The following is an 18,806-nucleotide window of genomic DNA, read 5'->3' on the forward strand; positions in this document are numbered from 1 at the left end:
TTGACAACATAGACAAAATGAAGAAAACCAAAAATACAACATTCAGATTTGAGTCTTTGTTGACACATTTGTTCTTTGAAGTGATAAGGAAATTTGATGGAATACTTGATTATGAATGGAACTCTAACAAATGTACTATGGAATTAATTACATACTACAATAGAAAATAACCTGAAGAAAGAAACAAATAAGACATACCTAGAATGCTAAAAAAAATCCAAGGAAAGATGAAACAAAGATTCAGGATTCCATTTCCCATAGTAGAAAAATACAAAGATGAGATATGTTTCATGGTTGAGGAAAATTTGAAAGATATGGAGGGAGTAGAGATAAGAGTCAAATTCATTGGCCCTATGGGATATGAAATGACAAAGGAATTGATTGAAGGTTATGTGAAGATAATTCTGGAATCTAAGAAGGATGAAGAGTGTCCTAGATGGGGCACCTATAAAGAAAAAGTGAGGGAAGTGGATAGTTAGTTGCATAACAAGGACAGTAAGAAGAAAGTTGAAAAGAAAATAAGTGAAATATTGAAGGAAATAGGTATGAACAAGTGCTATCAAAGCTTGGTCACAGGTTGAAATCCTCATACCCTCAGGTAACATTGAGGGGGAGATTGTTGGAAAAATGTTTAGTGATCCCCTCAGGATTCATGACAAGGGCTTAACCACCTCTTGTGTACTGTAAGTTAAGTAGTTGTATCAACCATTGACAAATCAATCTTTTGATGCAATGAAAACCCCACTCTAACAAGTTTGATGCAATAGGTGACTGCACAGATGGAATTGTAAGTGTAACTCCCTCGACAAATACACTTTTAATTGCTAATGGTTTTGAAATTAAGCTTTTAGACCACCAACTTGCTTTCATCTCTCTAGCTATGCTCATAGCCTCTCTAAATTCTTCCTTGCATAGAAGATGCTAGATGAATGCCTTAAAGATAAGGCATCTTATAAGAATTTTTTTTTAAATTCAAACTTGAATGTAGTTGAAGTAGTCTCTTATGGATTGTTCACTCTTATTAGTATATATAAAAATTTCCAAGACACATGGGACAAAGAATTCAAGAACCTGAAGACAAACTTTACTAATTGTATTAAATGCATATCAAACTAGTCTGCATGAATGAAGAAAGCTAGATCCAAATTTTTGACTTGTATATAGTTTTTTTCTCACCTTTGTTATTGATGTCAAAGGAGGAGTGATTGTATGGAAAATTGTATATGTTATATGTATGAGGAATTATAAGGTAGAGCATAATCAAAGTGCTGGTGGGGGGAGGGAGTAATATTGTAATAAGGAGATATAAGTATGTAAAGATGGTATATAAATAGAAAATGATCCAAATTTTGAAATTTCGTATGGCCATGTGAAGAGCTTCACAAACTTTGAATTTTTTGAGTTTCAAGACTTAGCCTATTTTTTCATATGTTGCCATCAATGCCAAAGGGGATGATTGCTAGAATTTTAGATAAGAGGAGAATATGAAAATGCATTAAGGTTTTCATTTATGGAAACATATTATTTGTCTAAAGTCAACATATTATGAAGATATAGTTTTGGTTGAAAGACATAGAAATTTGTCTAAGTATTGTAGAGTTTATCTATTGGCACAAATACTTTTTTAGCTTGAAAAGTTACTAGACTACATTTTGGCACATGTGCAATTACTTGGAAATGGAACAAGTGTTAGGATACAATACCAATGTATGTGAGTCATTATGAGTAGTACAAACACATATAACAAGGATTTAGTGATGGTAGGTAGGCATATGCAGGACAAAATAGAGATAAGGAAAGGAATATTTTAAGTTAAGGAATTGTTGTTTTTACCAAAACAATTACTTAACCCATGAGTGATGACATCGTAGATATTAACCCTAAGTAAGGAAATTATTGTTTTGTATTTTGGGACATGCGTGAAGACACGAAGCCCAAAAAAACATAATACATTGTATAAATGACATAACTTTAGATATTGTAATGCTATTATTTTGTGATGCAAACTTGATGTAATCAATATCTTTCACAAGATACTTTTGATTAGTGGATCATTTTGTGGGTACCATCTCCACTAGAGTTTTTCGTTGGCCAAGGTTTCCATAGTTAACAAATAATGGTGTTATGAGTTGCATTGTGTTATTGCTATGTTTTTTTTTCAGTTTATTCACATGTAAATATTGGCATTTTCAATGTAAATAGGACAAAAAAACACCATAGGTGACCCAAACATTTTCTTTGGGTCACATGTAAATATGGTCACCATAGGCATTTTTTTTTGTGAAAGGTATCTTTCTAATCAATTGATAGAAGATTGTCTTCCACCATTGTTATTAGGTCTAGACACTATTATAACCTAAGACAGGGTATGTGTAGGATCATGGTGTGCCAAAAAGTGGCAATCTGAAAAATATGTAGTTCTGAAATGCCTCAAAGAATTTCAAAATCTATTCCCACTTTTTTCCCACCCATCCTGATACTAAATGAAAACAATTAATACCTTTATAATTCATACTATATCTTTCAATACCAACCTTATATGGTCATCTTTAAAACATCCCGAAAATGTGTTTTTGGCATGTTCTTATGTGTTTTTTACTTCAAGCATGTAGCTGACGACTTTTTTTTAACCAAAATTTGATGTAATGAAAAGGGTTTCTTAAGAATGTTCTTAGCTTTTTATAAATGTAAGTTTTGTCAAATTATGAGTTCAGTAAGTAATTATTACTTATTTTCTAATGGAGTTAGCTACAAAGTGCCGATTGACATACTGGTTGAAAAATAGCTATAACTTTCAAACCGTATAAGATTTGTGAAATCCAAAAGATGCGTCACATTCTATGCTTTGATTAGTATCAGAAAAAAAAAAAAAAAAAAAAAAAACTTAATTTTGATTTTTTTTGAACTAGTTAAGGTGGTCAGACACGGGAGTTTTTTAATTCAGAAAATAGTATAGTAGAAAATTCATAATTAATTATTTATTTGGAATAAAAATTGCCAAAAATATGTGTCACATCCAGGCATGAGTCTACTTTTTATATCTAAAATTATATTTAAAAATATTATCATTTGATTATGATTAAGGTGGTCAGACATACACCTACTTTTTATTTTTGCCCTGAAATTTTTGTAGTACTATATTAAAATCCAAACTTTTGACCAATCAAATAATTTTTTCTCCAAATAAGGCCTTGTAGTTTAGAAACTAGATTCAATTTCCTACAAATTATTTTCTTACAACTTTTTGATATAAAGTCCAGAACCACTTTAAAATTATGTGTCAAGTTGACATAACCCTGATTTTCTGGTTTTTCACTGCCACTTAAGGCCATAGTTTGGTACACCATGATCCTGCACATACCCGACAACTTGTTGGCATCAGAAAGTTTGTCCTTAATGCATTAAATTTTGATTAACTAGTTCAAATTATCAAGCCCCCTTTGGTTGAGCATGTCTTTGTGGATAGAGTAAGTATTGGTATGAAACTATGTGCTCCTTGTGAGTCATGATTTGGCATTCTTGCATCAATGTCATAAATATTTACTTGAAAATTTCAAGAGAAATAGTAACCTGTGACATGATTTAAAAATGTATGAATTTGCATCCAAACTTAGTAAGGTGTCTCCTTATCTTTTGAAAAACCTCTCTATTTTGATCCTTCCAAGAGAGCCATAGAATCTCACATGTTAGAACAAACCAAAAAGTGTTATTTTTTAAATTCAAGGATTCTACAAAACCAACAAACATTTCACTCCACGAAAGACTAGGTGTACTATTCCAAACAATGGGTGACCCAAAGAAAATGGACCAAACACCATAGGCATAACTACATTAAAAAAAAAAATACTCAAAAGTTTTAGGAATAGAAAAAACCCCACAAATAAGGGGAATACCTAAACCATGAGGTAGTGTATTTTGTATAACAAGTTTCCTTGGCAGCAAGAGCCATCTAAAATAAAATAAAAATTGGTTCACAAAGAGAATACCAGAAAAAGTGAAAGATAAAGTGCCACCTATAGACCAACCACCCCATCCCTTAGCCATGGTTGACTCTGTGAAAAGTAGAAGAATCATCCTTTAACATATTATAAATCTTCTTTGTATAAAATGTATTAAATTCAATACCATCTTTCCATTTAGGCCACGGTAATAATTGATTAGTATTGATAGTATGTCTAGGAATGAAGTTGCCCACAACTTTAGCAATATTAGAATATGTCTCTTTTTGAGCATTAGGGATATGATGTTTGTCTGAGATTTCATCCCAATACCCTAGCCGATTATCAACCACTATATTTTTAAGTGGAGAAATACCATACTTGTACCAATTTTTTGTAGAGGAGCTTTAGGTTAATGTGAGATGTTTTCCATTAGTCTCTACTCCTTACCAAATTAATCTATGCAAAATATAATAAGTAGGAGAATTACCACCATCTCCCCTGGATGGGATAAGGTTTCTAGCCTACGATCATGCCTTTTGGATGGATTGAAAGACTTTGGAGCTAAAAATTGACCACTGAAAATTCCCAAACACCTTATCATATAAAGGGACATTGATCCACATTTTACCTTTTTTTAAGCTTGGTCTATAGATGTTATTTCTAACTAAAGACCTTCCATGGTTCTTCTACTTAGAGATCTTGAATAATCCATTTTGATGCCAACACCATATCCTGAGATTTTAAGTCTTTAATGCCCAATCCTCCCTTGTTATTAGGTAAACTACACCATTCCCATTTGACACAATGCCTCTTTTTGTTTCATAACCCATCAAACCATAAGAAATCTCTCATAATCATTTCAAAACTATCACTTTGGTAGTTGGCAAATAATCATGTGGAGGAGAAATAGACACAATGAGCAGATAAGACTTTTTGAACCACTTGCACTCTCCTTGCCAATGAGAGAAGGTGAGTTTGCCAATTCAAATACTTTTATTCAATTTTAGAAAAAATATATAATATATTCTATATTTTCAATTAATTAATAAATAAATAAATAGAGCAATACACAATATAAGTACTACAACATGATACACAAGACAAACCTCTGAATTTTATTGATCAGTTTACACAAAATAAAGTCTTTGTTTATAAAAGCCTCTTTCCATCGATGATGGGAAATCTTGGAAATTCAAACAATAGTCTTTTTGGTTTTAAACTCACGCAAACTATGTAATCTAATCCCAAAGTCAAAGAAGACATCGAAATACACTACTTTATGAAGTAGATCAATTTACATATAAATCTTTATTCAGTGCACTTCTCTTGTAAAGACATGGTAAACAACAATGACTTCTATAAAAGCGATGAACTTGGAGATGAGGCATTCAAACCATGAAGTTGCATGTTTATTTGGCCAACAAGGACTTCAGTGAACAGCAAAAATAAAATACCATTTTGAGCGGTGTGTAAGAAATTATGCCTTCCAACAATAAATACATCAAAAGTATAAACTAATGAGTAAATAAAGCATACATATTTGTGATGAAATTGGCTAGATTTTTTATTTTTAATTTAATTATCTATAACTAAATTTTAAAGCTTCAAAATCAATCTAATCTGTTCTGCTAATTATAACTATTCCCTGATTGTTTTTTAAACATTTTCAGTTTTATGTAAAAGTGTCAGTCGTCATTATAATGGGCTTATCATATAAAAATATGAAGTTTTACGTTTTTCACGTTTGCAAATTCGTTTGCGTCCTATGGTTTTCAATTTTCTTCACTAATTTTGTTTGCGAGTGTTGTAGCTCTTTTGACTAACATAAGCTAGCTCTGTTCGTGGACTCTTAAATTTATATAAATTTCTATCTTTTACGATAAAAATTTACTCAATTCCCAAATAAGGAACAACCCTAAATTTGCATGGTAAAGTGTAACTTGTGCAAGGTCATGATTTTGCAGATATGAAGCAAGGTTAGTAAAAAGAGTTGTGAAAGACGTGTTGGACACCTTGCAGAAGAATGTCCAACTGGACGTTGCCATGCATCCCACTGGACTGGAAAGGAGTAAACGGGAGCTAGTCAACCTTTTAGATCTGAGTTCGAAGAACACAACATTGAAGGTGGGAATCATCGGCTTAGGCGGTGTTGGAAAAACCACCTTGGCCAAGGCTGTTTACAATGAGATTCAAGGCAGCTTTGACGAATGTTGCTTTCTCTTCGACATTGGAGGTAGAAAAAAGAAGGGCACTACACTTGAGGCCTTGCAGCGAAGAATTCTAAGGGATTTGGTGAAGTACAACGGAGAAGTTTCAAGTATTGATGCAGGAAAAGTGCTGATGAGAGATAGATTGCGAGGAGTTCGGGCCCTTGTTATTTTGGACGATGTGAATGATATGCAGCAACTAGATGCTTTGAATGGGGATTGGTTTGGCCCTGGCAGCAGACTCGTCATTATCTCCCGAGACCGCCACATTCTCCATCTTGCCGATGTCAAATCAGCCCATAACATGAATGGGCTTTTAGAGGAGGAAGCTCTCCAATTGTTTAGTTGTCATGCTTTCTCTAGGACATTCCCGGAGAAACCCTATGAAGAGCTTTCTAGAAGAATTGCAAATGCCTGTTGGGGGATTCCACTCGCATTAATAGTCATGGGAGCACATCTCTCTGATAAGAAGGATCCCGGCGACATGGAATGCTGGAAAGAAGCTGTCATGAACATTCTAGGCAATCCAGACATATTCACAGTCCTCCGAATCAGTTACGACGGACTTAATGAAATTGAGAAGAAAATCTTTCTGGACATAGCTTGTTGCCTTGTTGGTGAGAAGGAAAAAGAAGCCGTTGTTTTTTGGAAAGTGTTACACCCACATGAAGTTCACACTAGCATTAAGAATCTTTCCCTAAAAATGCTTATAAACACCAGCGGCTCAGCTGATTACCTCGACATGCATGCCCTTGTGCAGCAGATGGGAATACGAATTCAAAAAGAGCTTGATAATAATGGCCGAGTGTGGTTGCGTATGAGTAGTCCACGTAGAGATTTGAACGCAGACAGACTACAGGGAGTGAATATGCTTGTCTATAATGGGGAGAACGGAAGAGAACCTTTCAGACTGCAAAGCATGCCTGAGCTGCAGTACCTTTCTCTGTATGATGCTGTAATAGCGGACAACATTAGAGATCAGGCTCCGAATTTGATATGGATAATAATCAGCAATTGTGAATTTTTAAGTGATAGTAATATATGGAGAATAGTAAGACAGAGAATCCAGGTCAAAAGTTGGTCTGAGCTAAGGATCTTTAGTCTAAAGCAGTGTGCGAGTATCAAGACAATCCCAAACACGGTCAACAGCTTAGTGAACCTCCATCGGTTGTGTATATGGGATTGTGCATCTCTCACAACTCTTCCGAACGGATTTGGTAATTGCTTAGTAAACCTCCAACGTTTCAATCTGAGGGATTGTCCAGCTCTCACAACTCTTCCAGATACTCTCGGAAATTTGTCAAGACTCGAGGTGCTCCATTTGTGCGGGTGTACAAGCTTAAAAAGGATTCCTGATACTGTGGGCGACTTGAAGCGGCTAATATTTTTGTGTGTGTGCCGGTGCACATGTCTAAAAAGCCTTCCTGAAACGATAAGTAATTTAGGTGAATTGCAAGCTTTGCACGTGGCGCAATGTAGAGGATTAAGTGTTCTTCCCAACACAATGGGCGACATGGCACAACTCCGTTTCTTGGTCTTAGCTGGTTGTTCACGCTTAAAAAGCCTTCCTTACACGTTGAGCAAGATGACTCAGCTGAGGTTTTTAAACTTTCAGGGCTGCTCAGGTCTTGGAAGCTTTGAAGATGTACTTGTCAAGTTAGCTACTTTGAGGAAGTTAAACAGGTTAAAAATACAATTCCGTAATCGCATTTGTCTTTTTGAAAATTTTGAAATAACTTTAATTTTGTATACTGCTTGATATTATTTTCTTTAAATGATCATAAGTATTATTTACAGATCGGACACCGGATTAAGTAGCTTAAAGCATAAGGATATCAATGTCTACCTGGGGTTTCCTCCGGATGAGGAAACATATCCGGCTGATCGGCTTTATGAATCGTTGCCCACGAGGTCACTTAGCATATGCAGAGGCTGGGAAGATGACGTAACCGGAGAGGCAATTTCGAGCAGCGATATTATAGTTCTTATAGTTGACGAAAACGATGATGTTTCAGGTACATGGGAGAATAGGATTTCAGCTATGTTCGCCTCGAGCAGCCTAATTATTCCATTCTCTTACGATCATATTGAGATGGCAGGTTGCGAACCTTTTTTCTATAGAGGTGCATATCTAGATTACAAGAAAATTCTGTTGAACAGCTTATCCGGCGACATGTTATACAATATTTTAATGGACTTTAGAAGTCAACATTAAATTATAAAAACACAAATGTAGTGTGTATAAATAGCACTTGTATCAGATGAGGTCCAATGGTTTAGCTATAGTGATGTATGGTAGATATTCAATGATTTTAAAACTTGAATGCGTTGATGGTGACATTTCTATTGATAGGTTTAAGAACAAATATAGAAAGACGTACTTGTACAGCTCAAGATTGAATCCATATGTGACAATGGTAAAAGTTAAGGCAATGCCAGGTTTTAGAAAGTTCAGGTGGTCACATTTCTGCATGTAAATATTGGTTCAGCTGGACTCTTTCAGTGTGGATTGACTTGTTTCCATTTAACTCTTCTTTATGGTCATGACGCTTGGAGAAGTGGGTGGCAGTTGTAGGGACATTTACCATCCCACATGCCCCTTCACCACAGTCCATCTCCTTATACTACCTTGTTCACTGCCAAATGAAATGGTTAGAACAAAAACACAATCCAATGTGTAAACTCTCAATACTTTTGCATTTTAACAAGTGTTCACGGTTCATGGTTCATTGCTCATATTTGTGGACTATGACAGGTTTTCTGATCTAATAACTAGCAATGTTTCCAGAGAGCTCATATCAATAGAATTTATATCAAAAAGCATTACAAGTCTTCAACATTAATATTTTAGGACATGGCATCTGTGTAAGCAAATCTCTGCATCGATCTACTCCTTGGAATAGGCGAGATCAATAAAAAGAACTTTATTTGCAGTCTAGGATCTGTACAACATGGTTAGAAAAATAAAAAGAACTTTATTTGCAGTCTAGGATCTGTACAACATGGTTAGAAAATAAATCATCTCATAGTCAATTGACTCTTTCATTGATGGTTCTAAACTCAAATTAAAGGCATGTTATACCCATGTCCAACGTGATGGACAAGTCAGATTATTCAATAATCATCAAAAGTAATATCACAACTATTTCAAGCAGTCATCAATCTTTAGTTGGTGCAGTAATACTGTGCTAGGATTTCTTGCATATGTTGCCGTATTGAAATACAAAATTTTAAAACCTTCTTTGAGATAAAGAATACTATTTTATACTCTTTAGTTGGAGCTGTTATATTGTGCCAGGATATCCTGCATGTGAAACACAAAAGTAAAAAAACTCCGTCGAGATAAAGAATACTATTTTACGTTAGTGAATACAAAGGCATAACTAATTAAAATTTGTACAATCATCAGCTACACAAGTGAGGGTGAATCTACACTACTTCGAAAGAGCCTTTGAGGGCAACCTTGTCTTAAAGGTGGGAGGAGGGTGATGCATTACACATTAATCTACATGTATTTAAGGGTTTTCTTGTCTGATAATTGTGTTAATTGTGTTAACTGTTTATTATACTTTTGAATAAAAATTATGTTTAATATAAATATTAGCATTTGGGCCTTTGAAAGGTGCCAGAGTTATGTTGATAATGTTATATATATTAAATGACATTATTATATTACTATTGTAGAAATATGTCTTGTAATATGAATATAAATCATGTATTATTTTTGTACCCTTGTCATTAGTTGTGATCCCTATTTAGGGGAAATAGGGAGGCATTTTAATAGGATTGTAAGTCTCCCTAATTCAGGGTCACTAAGCCATTCAAATATGTATTGAAGGGAAAGAGTGGAATCTACAAATATGATTCCACTTATGGTCCAAATAAGATTAGCTAGAACCCTAAGGAAGAAGGGTGCCAATACTAAATTCAAATTATAGAGAGGAATGCAATACAAGGAAATGTACTCTTTGGCCCTTGAAAGGATAATGTGAAATTGAGCCAATTTATTAAATAAAGTAAATCTTGATGTTATGTATAGAAAATTAGCCCAATTAAGATATATATGTAAAGTGACGATATGAAGGAAAACAAAATATGAAAGACTCACCTTGAAATGCATAAAGGAAGATGTATTTTAACTCTAAAAGTCATGTATTTGAACCCTTTTATGAATATCTGATCACAGATCTTAGAATAAAATGATGAAAGGAACAAACTTCAAAAATCTTCTTGCAAAAGGGCACTAAAGGTCTAGGTTGACTTGGAAGGGCATCCTACAACTAGATTGATGTAACCTAGTGACTCTATAATGAACTTCTCTAGAAAGCTCCCGAGGAGTAGGTTCTAGATCTATAAGGTCTGACTAACATCCTATAAATAAACATAGAGAAGAAGGGTTTTGCGTTTAAAGTTTGTGAGGGCTTGCCTAGGTCAAGCCCTACATTAATGAATTAACCATAAATGAGAAATGTAAAGGTAAATGATTGAAAGACAAGATAAATGTTAGGATTTTTCTTTCTTGAAACCATTGTCAATAAGGATTTTGCATGTAATGTATTGTAGATCTTGAACTAGGAATGTAGGCTATATCCACACTTTGCAATGGATCTACCATTATCCTATCATGGTGCCATGGATGTAAATGTGTATCAATGAAGAAGATGATGCATAATTTAGTGTAGATCTCCTCCCTTGATGGCCAACAATAAGCTAGATCTTGAAAATGAAATGCTCACAAAGGATCCTTCAATGCTAGATGGAAATATCCTTTCTTAAATGTTTGAAAATATTGAATACTTGAACTCCTTGAATGCAAAAGGCATAAATCTTGACTTGAGAGAAAGATTTTGTCATCTTGGAATTGAATATATGAAAATGAAGCCCCCAAGTTTGCTTATATATGAGTTTTTCAGGCGGGAAAATCATACAAGATGATGCGAGAGAAAAATAAAACTAATTAAACCCCCATCAAATATGAACCAAATGGTCTAGCAAGTGTGGGTGGTATGCTAGTCAGTCCATCAAAGGATTTAACTTTAAGGAAACTCCATGTCTCAAAAAGAAGAATTGAAAGTGATGAAGGCATAAGGATGTGTGTGTCCTTATGGGATCAAAATAAGACCAACTTTCCCATACTATTAGCAGTAAAAAGAAGGGTCCAAAACAAGGACCAAGCCACCAAAAGTGTCAATAGTTTAGAGAGAGATCCAAAAAGAGACTAAGCCTCTAGGAACTATCAATAATTCCTCAAAATGAGAAGAAAAGAGAGAGGGGAAAACTTGAAATAACAATGCATAGATTTGGATATACATTAGAAAATATACCAAGCACTAAATGCTGAAGTACTCCAAGTTATACACAAAATCCATATTTGTATTCCATGGGATTTTAAAAATCTTAAGATTTTTGTGGCACTACATTTTCACAATGATCTTGGCTAGATGCTAACCATCAATGGGTAGTATCTTGCCAAGACATGCCATATTTTGGAGATAATTATTCATGCACATACTATGGCTTGATCCCACAAATAAATATGAGAACAATGGTCTTTGCAAATTTTTTATTAATTTTAAATGTCAGTATGAATTAATCATAGCAAGGAAAAATGGGGGGACATTAAGATATAGTTAGAAATTTAATATAGATACAGTAGAAAATAATTATCTTATTTTTATTAAGGTTTGGTTTCTAAAATTCATGTTAATAGATGAAGATGGAGAGATAGTGCTACCCTTAAATATCACACACTAAGGAGAAAATAATCTTGTAAAAATGATACATCAACTTCAACTATTTCAAACTTTAACCTTAGGAATCAATACTCAGTGTATGATTTTTAAGTCATGTGAGAGGGGGACTAGAAGATGGGGGAGAGGGAGAAATAATGATAAAAGTAAGGAGGGGTGTAGAGGGAAGAGTAAGAGAGAATGCGAGTAATGAGATAAAGAAAGGTGTAGAGATGGAGATTGAGAAGAAAAGGAATATCAAGGAGGAAAAGAAAGATAGAAATAGAGATAACTATAGAGTGAGAGGATAGGAGGAAGATAGATAGTAATTTCCAATTTTCTATATTTCTCTAGTTTTTCCCTCTATGATTTTTGAGGAAGCAAATCTCTAAAATATAGTTAAATCTCATAAATATTGATGGATTGAATGAAAAACAATTTTCTTACATGAAACCTTCAATATGACATAGTTTGATCTAAAAATGGAAACCATTAGATGTTTCTATACATAAAAATTTCTCTTGCAACTATCTAATTTTCAGCCAAACATGAGTAAAAGATATAAATTTTCATTTTCAGCTAAAATTTAGAACATAAGCTATTACTTGGAAGATCGTTGAAGTATTGCAAAATGTAAAGTATGATTATAGAAACTTAATGTATCAAGTATCAAATAAAATGGAAATGTACCTCAATTTTTAACTCGATTCTTGAATAGTATTCATTCTATTTCTGTTCTAAAAGATCTGCAAATTCTCAACTACATAATTTAGAATTTCCAAGGAAAACATGCATAAGAATGGAATGAAACAAGGAAACTTTCTAAACTAATTGAAAAATGCTTAAGTGTTTTTTGAATTGAAAAGCTAAAATCCTGTAAAGATTGACAATTTTTTGGAGAAAAAATGCATTTCCAGGAGAAAAGATTCCACATATAAGTCTATCATCTTAATAAATAGTAATTGACAATGTTGCTTACATGTTCAAAATATCAATGAACATATATATAAAATGGAAAATGGATGTGAATCTATGAACCATATGATCTACAAGAAATAAAAATAGAAACTTGTCAAACCATTAAAGTTGAGATTGAGAAGAATAAAATTCAATTTTTATAAATTCTAAAATTATGATTTTTTCAATGGGTCATCCGAAAGCCACTAGAAAATAAAAAAACCAAAGAAGTCTTACAAAATTTTCATCGAAACCTATAACCCTAATAAAAATTGAAATAAAGAATAATTCTTATAAGATCCATAACCCCAACTTAAGTTTTCAACTATTAAATGAGAGAAATTAAAATCCAAAATATTATACTTTCATAAGATTTGTTTAACAAAAAATAGTTCAATTTATTTATATAATAAGATAAAAGAAAGTAATCATAAATAGACATTAATACTCTTGTTTTATTTTTTCTTTTAATTCTCTTAATTTATATTTTATTTAAAAATAAACATTCTTATTATCACAAGATCTAAAATATTATGCACTCTCATACAAATTCTAAAATATAAAATATAGTTAAAGATCATTTTGAAAAATACTTTAAAACATGTATGATGTTTTGGCTAGTCTATAATTTTCATGGGTTACATTCTCAAATTTCATGCAATAGTGTCATAACCCCATAACATCATATGACTATTGTAAATATTAGTTTTACTTTAATAAAAATTGATGTTCAATTCATTTTTAATAAACTATTGTAGCTCATTAACCATTTTAATATGGACCATTTACATGGACATCATATAATTTCATAATATTACTTGATATGTTACATTGAATTATTACCAATACAAAATAATAGAAAAATAATAATAACCAATTATAATAATAGTACAATATTAGCTTTGATGAAAATCCATATTTATAATAGTATTGGCTGATATAATAATTATACTTTTTACCCATAAACTAACATTCTTAGTAATTAAATAATTAATAACTAGTCATGGGTCGAGGGGTCATGACCCATGACAATACAATGGATGACATATAAGTAAGAGGTTAGATTGAATGAGGGAGGTTATTTAGGAAGGATTCCAAAAACATATCTCCCTATCCACTTACGAAACTCAAGAAATAACAACATCAAAGTTTGCATGCAACTGTGAGTACATGAATGTATGATGTGGCATCCATGAGAATAGACTATATTTTGAGGGACTGGTAAGGAATACATACATCACTCAACATCCAAGATTTCCTTGTGAAAACAAAAGAAGTTAAGTGCCTGTCGTTGGATGAATAAGGGTGATGTGGGAAGACTCGTTGATTTTTTTAGAAGAATTACTATGAGCAAAAATAACATTTCATTCATTATTGACAACCTCTTGACTATTGACGTCATTGGGTCAAGCCACAATAATGTTTCCCACTTTTCAAAAGTTAGATACATATCTATCCTATAGTCCTATGATAGAGAAAGGTGCTATTAAGTTTTCCATACTTCAATTAAGAGGATCAACCCATAAATTGTGGTACTATGACCAAAATTCCTTGGGGCTAAAGAAATGACATATACTAAATTCACTCAAAATTTGATCTAAAAGATCCTGAAAGGTATTATCAAGAGCTAACTCATCTCAAACAAGTAGGTTTAGTTGAAGAATTTTTAAATCAATTTCAAGAACTAGTTGTAATGGTCCCAAATTTATCCTAAGGGTAACTCATATACATATTCATGGAAGGACTTAAAGAATCCATTAAAGCCCAAGTAAAGCCCTTTCAAACTCAACACCTTGAGGAAGTTATTTGAAAAGAAATGAAGGTAAAATCTAAAAGAATTAATGCAAGGCCCAAAAATTCTAAAACATCTTTTGAACATAAAGAGTTAAAGAATAATGACCAAGAAAAGAAATTTCATGTGTGCCATGAACCATGGAATATAAGTCATAGGTGCCCTAAGAGGGATGAACTGGTTCAAGAAAGGATTATCTTTCAAATGTTAAAAAACTTGGGAGAAAAATCATCAATGTTGATGGGACTCAAAATTACATCCCTAGTTTTGAGTAACATTCTAAATTTTGATTCAAATTGAACCCCTGTAAGAGCTTCCTTTCACATGTGTATCTAGCTATCTCTTTGAGGCCTATGAAGTGTTTCATACTTCTAACACTCTAAATTTAGTATATGCATACATCCCATGATGATAAATTGTAATTCCAAATCATTCTGTGAAGCATCAATTTGAGCATTGTTCAAATCAACATTTTTGCCCAAGTGTCAAACAACAACCAAAAGCCTAGTTTGTATTTGAATATCTTGCACTTGGTTAAGTTTCATGACTCTCCACTTTGAGTGCATTTAGTATGAATATTATATAACTTGTGTTTTAGTTTTCAAGTCATTTCCATATGTTTTGACTAGGTTTTGAATCCTTCAAAGTTGATAGTTTACTGTTGTCATGCTGATGCATATTGCTTAAATTTCTAGGAAGCCCTATTTGACCAGTTATAAATTTAACCTAGTTGATCAAAATGAGAAACTTCCTTTTGCATTGCATTCTAGGGGCTAGACACATGATATGTTTCAAATTTGAGCCTATGACAAGGGTGATCCCACAATAATGGGTTCCACTTTTTGACCAATTTTGACACTAAAATCAACATTTTTCAAACAAACCTCACATTCGAGTGACTATATCTCTAAAAATATGAATAATTTCAAGATGATGTAAACTAGTGATCTAGTACTCTATTCCTACTTTGTAACCATATTTTTAAATTTTTTTAAAACAATATTCAAGTCAAATTTTTCTTCTCCTCTGAAATGTGGTACATATGAAAAATCAATATTTTTAAAATGTGATAGTCTTTTTGACACGCATAACTTTTTTTTCTAGAAATAATAATGAGGTAATTCTTTTAGTGTTGGATTTGTAACACCAGTATCTAGAGGATGCATTTGGTTTGATTTGATTTGGTTGAATATTTTATATTTTATAAAGTTTTGAAGTGACATCAATTGTAATTTAGACATACGTTCATTTTGAAAGAGATAACTTGAACTCAATTTATCATAAATCTATTTTTTTTCATAGAAAGCCATCTCAACAAGCTATTTCCTAGATATTTTTCAAAAAAAAAATTGACCTAATTTATAAATTTTTCCAAAGTGTCGCAATCAGTTGATGTTCAACCATTAATGAACTTATAATGAGGTAAACTCATATTTGAAAGTCTTAATCAATATCATATGTATTACAATTATAGTTGTTGGAAACCTTGTTCCAAGTAGCTTAATTTGGAATTTTTTTTTTTTTATAGTAGGAGATCATTCAATGTCAATTTTGGGGGTCAAAAGAGCCAATTTCATTTTTTTCAAAAAGTAACACCAAAAATTTGTAAATTGACATGTTCACATGAACACTATGTTCGTACGAACATTATATTCATGTGAACATACTATACATGTTCACACAAACACATGTTTGCATGAATGTATGTGCAAAAATAATCCAGCAGTTGGAAATATAATTTAATGTCTTTGCGTGAACATGTAAATTAATTTGTGTTTGCGAAAACATACAAAAAAAGAAAAAAAACATGATGCCACCTCCAATGAGGACAAAAATTAATAGTGAAGGTGAATGTTTTAAAGTTACTCCAATTTTTTTATGAAGTTACTGCGAATTTATTAAGGAAAGAGAATTTTTTTTATTTTTATGATTTTTTGATGGAAAACAAGAAAGGAAGGCAAAACAAATATGCAAGGAAGTGATCCAATGAAGTAGAACAAAGAAATCTTTAGAAGACTGCAACACATTATCATTGAATTAAAAAAGGTTTGTAACTATATATATATTAAATTTATTTATTTTTATGGTCTTGAATTTAATCATGTATCAATATTTTTTATTATCTAATTTGATTTATTTACAAATTTGTTGCAAACAATCAACAAGGTGAAGGAAATGTTGAAGGAGGCTCAATAGAAGTAGAAGAAGTGCATATGGGAGAAGGGTTAGGAACACTACCTACAAAATCTCAAACAATGAATGTTGAAGAAGGTTTAGGATCAATCTCTATAGAGGTTCAAATAATAGAAGTCAGAGAAGGGTCAGAATCTTTTCTTGTAGAATCTCAAACAATGAATGTTGGGGAAGGCTCAAGATCACTCACTATGAAAATTCCAATAATAGAAGTCAGAGAAGGGTCAAGATCAGGTGTAGGAATTGGTATGGATGAACTCATAAGTATTGCTCAAACTGTAAAGAATAGAATTTCTCATAAAAATTAGATCATTTACTTAAAATGGATGTGGATAAATTGAGAGCATTTGCAGCTACTATTCAACCCTTAAGTTTGTCTAATAAAAGGTCAATGAATAAGAAGATTAGAGAAATAATGACTAAATTTGAGAACATTGAAACACTTGAACAAGCTCAGTATCTTTCACTTTTTCTTACACAAAAAAAGTTGCAAGAGGCATTGAAATTGTTAGGTGTAGACACAACATAAAAAAAGAGAAGATTTTCTAACATGCAAACTGATGTGATTGAAAATGTTAAACAAGGTTTGAGAAACATAGGAAAATAGTCTCAAACTAAACATAATTCTATGGAAAGAAAAGTGATGTTGATGTCTTCTGTGAATAAGAACATGACCCAGAATATACAAATATCTTCAATTTCATCTGAAATGGGTTTTAGTAGGAAAACAATGAGAGAATATGTTAAGAGAAGATCAATTCTAGATGATAATACTATAGAAGACAATTGGGCAATGATGTGTAGAGCACCTCACTTTGATAAGATTGATGAGGAATTAAAAGTTTAGTTATATCATTTTGGATTGATAACACTCATCCTTCATCAAATAGTAAAGATGTTATCAGGCATAGGATTGCATCTAGTCAATGTGAACATTATACAAAAAAAATGTTCAACACAACATAACATGAGTTATATGTCTCATTTTGTAGTGAACATCCTAATTTAAAAATTGGGCAAATGTTGTTTAAAAAATTGAAGCCATACTTTGTGAGGTCAAACAAAGTGTTTAAAACATGTTGTTGGCATCATCATATTGAGTTTGATCTACACTATCAGTTATTTTGAAATTTTTTAGAAGACACTTATGGTTTTCATGCTACTCCTCCTAGTAGGAGAAGTGAGTTTATATCATCCATTCTATGTGAAAAAATAGATGATCCGGCTAGTGAAATAAATTGCATCAAAGGATTATGTGAAACATATGGTGAATTGGATCTATTTCCTTTGAAAATTGAAAATATTAATGTAACAAAAAAATTGAATTGCAAAAGTTACAAGTATCTTAAGAATGAATCAAACTTGGGGAAAGAGACAAAAAGGTTGGAATATGTTGAAGAGGAGTTACCTATTGTAACATTTATGGATAGATTTAAGAATTTGATTTAACCTTATATTCGTAATGCATTTTTTGCAAAGTGGCAAGTTCAAAAATTTCAAACATTGAGAGATATTTTCTTGCTTGGAATGATAGTATCCATCATTGATTTTGTAGAGAACTATTCCTTTGTTCATCAGAAAGAAATTTAATTAGATTATTTATTTTCTAAGTAGATTACTATTATGGTACATGTTTGTCATAGACATGCACAAATAGATTTAGATGGTGTTCAGAGTATAGTTGAAGCATGGGTCATTAAAAAGGAATATCACTTTTATATAAGTGATGATAAAGAAAATGACATTCACTATGTAGAACATTGCTTCAGTATGTTCTTTTCTTATTTGAAAGAAAGAGACTAAAATGTTGATAAACATTATGTTTGGTCTAATGGATGTGCCACATAGTTCAAATCATCTAGACCATTTTATGCATTATGTAGATATCATCACAACGAGAATATAAAACACATATGGAATTTCTTCGAGAGTGGGCATGGAAAAGGTGAACATAATGGTACTGGAACTTGCATCAAACGTGCTCTAT

The 18,806-nt window shown here is 32.3% G+C and overlaps 1 protein-coding gene across 1 annotated transcript in view; it reads left to right on the plus strand.

The window, feature by feature from the left end:
• LOC149531291 (disease resistance protein Roq1-like) overlaps positions 1-8,912 on the plus strand; it is a 32,686-nt gene extending 23,774 nt beyond the window's left edge. The window contains exons 2-3 of the mRNA XM_089810827.1: positions 5,906-7,831; positions 7,946-8,912. Of these exons, the coding sequence (XP_089666953.1) occupies positions 5,906-7,831; positions 7,946-8,363 (2,344 nt within the window). The 3' untranslated portion in view covers positions 8,364-8,912. The remainder of the gene's footprint in view (positions 1-5,905; positions 7,832-7,945) is intronic.
• Positions 8,913-18,806: the final 9,894 nt, after the last annotated feature.

This window comes from Cupressus sempervirens, chromosome 11 (genome assembly GCF_028749045.1).
Source record: "Cupressus sempervirens isolate cs-2001-9-10 chromosome 11, ASM2874904v1, whole genome shotgun sequence".
Classification (NCBI taxonomy): domain Eukaryota; kingdom Viridiplantae; phylum Streptophyta; class Pinopsida; order Cupressales; family Cupressaceae; genus Cupressus; species Cupressus sempervirens.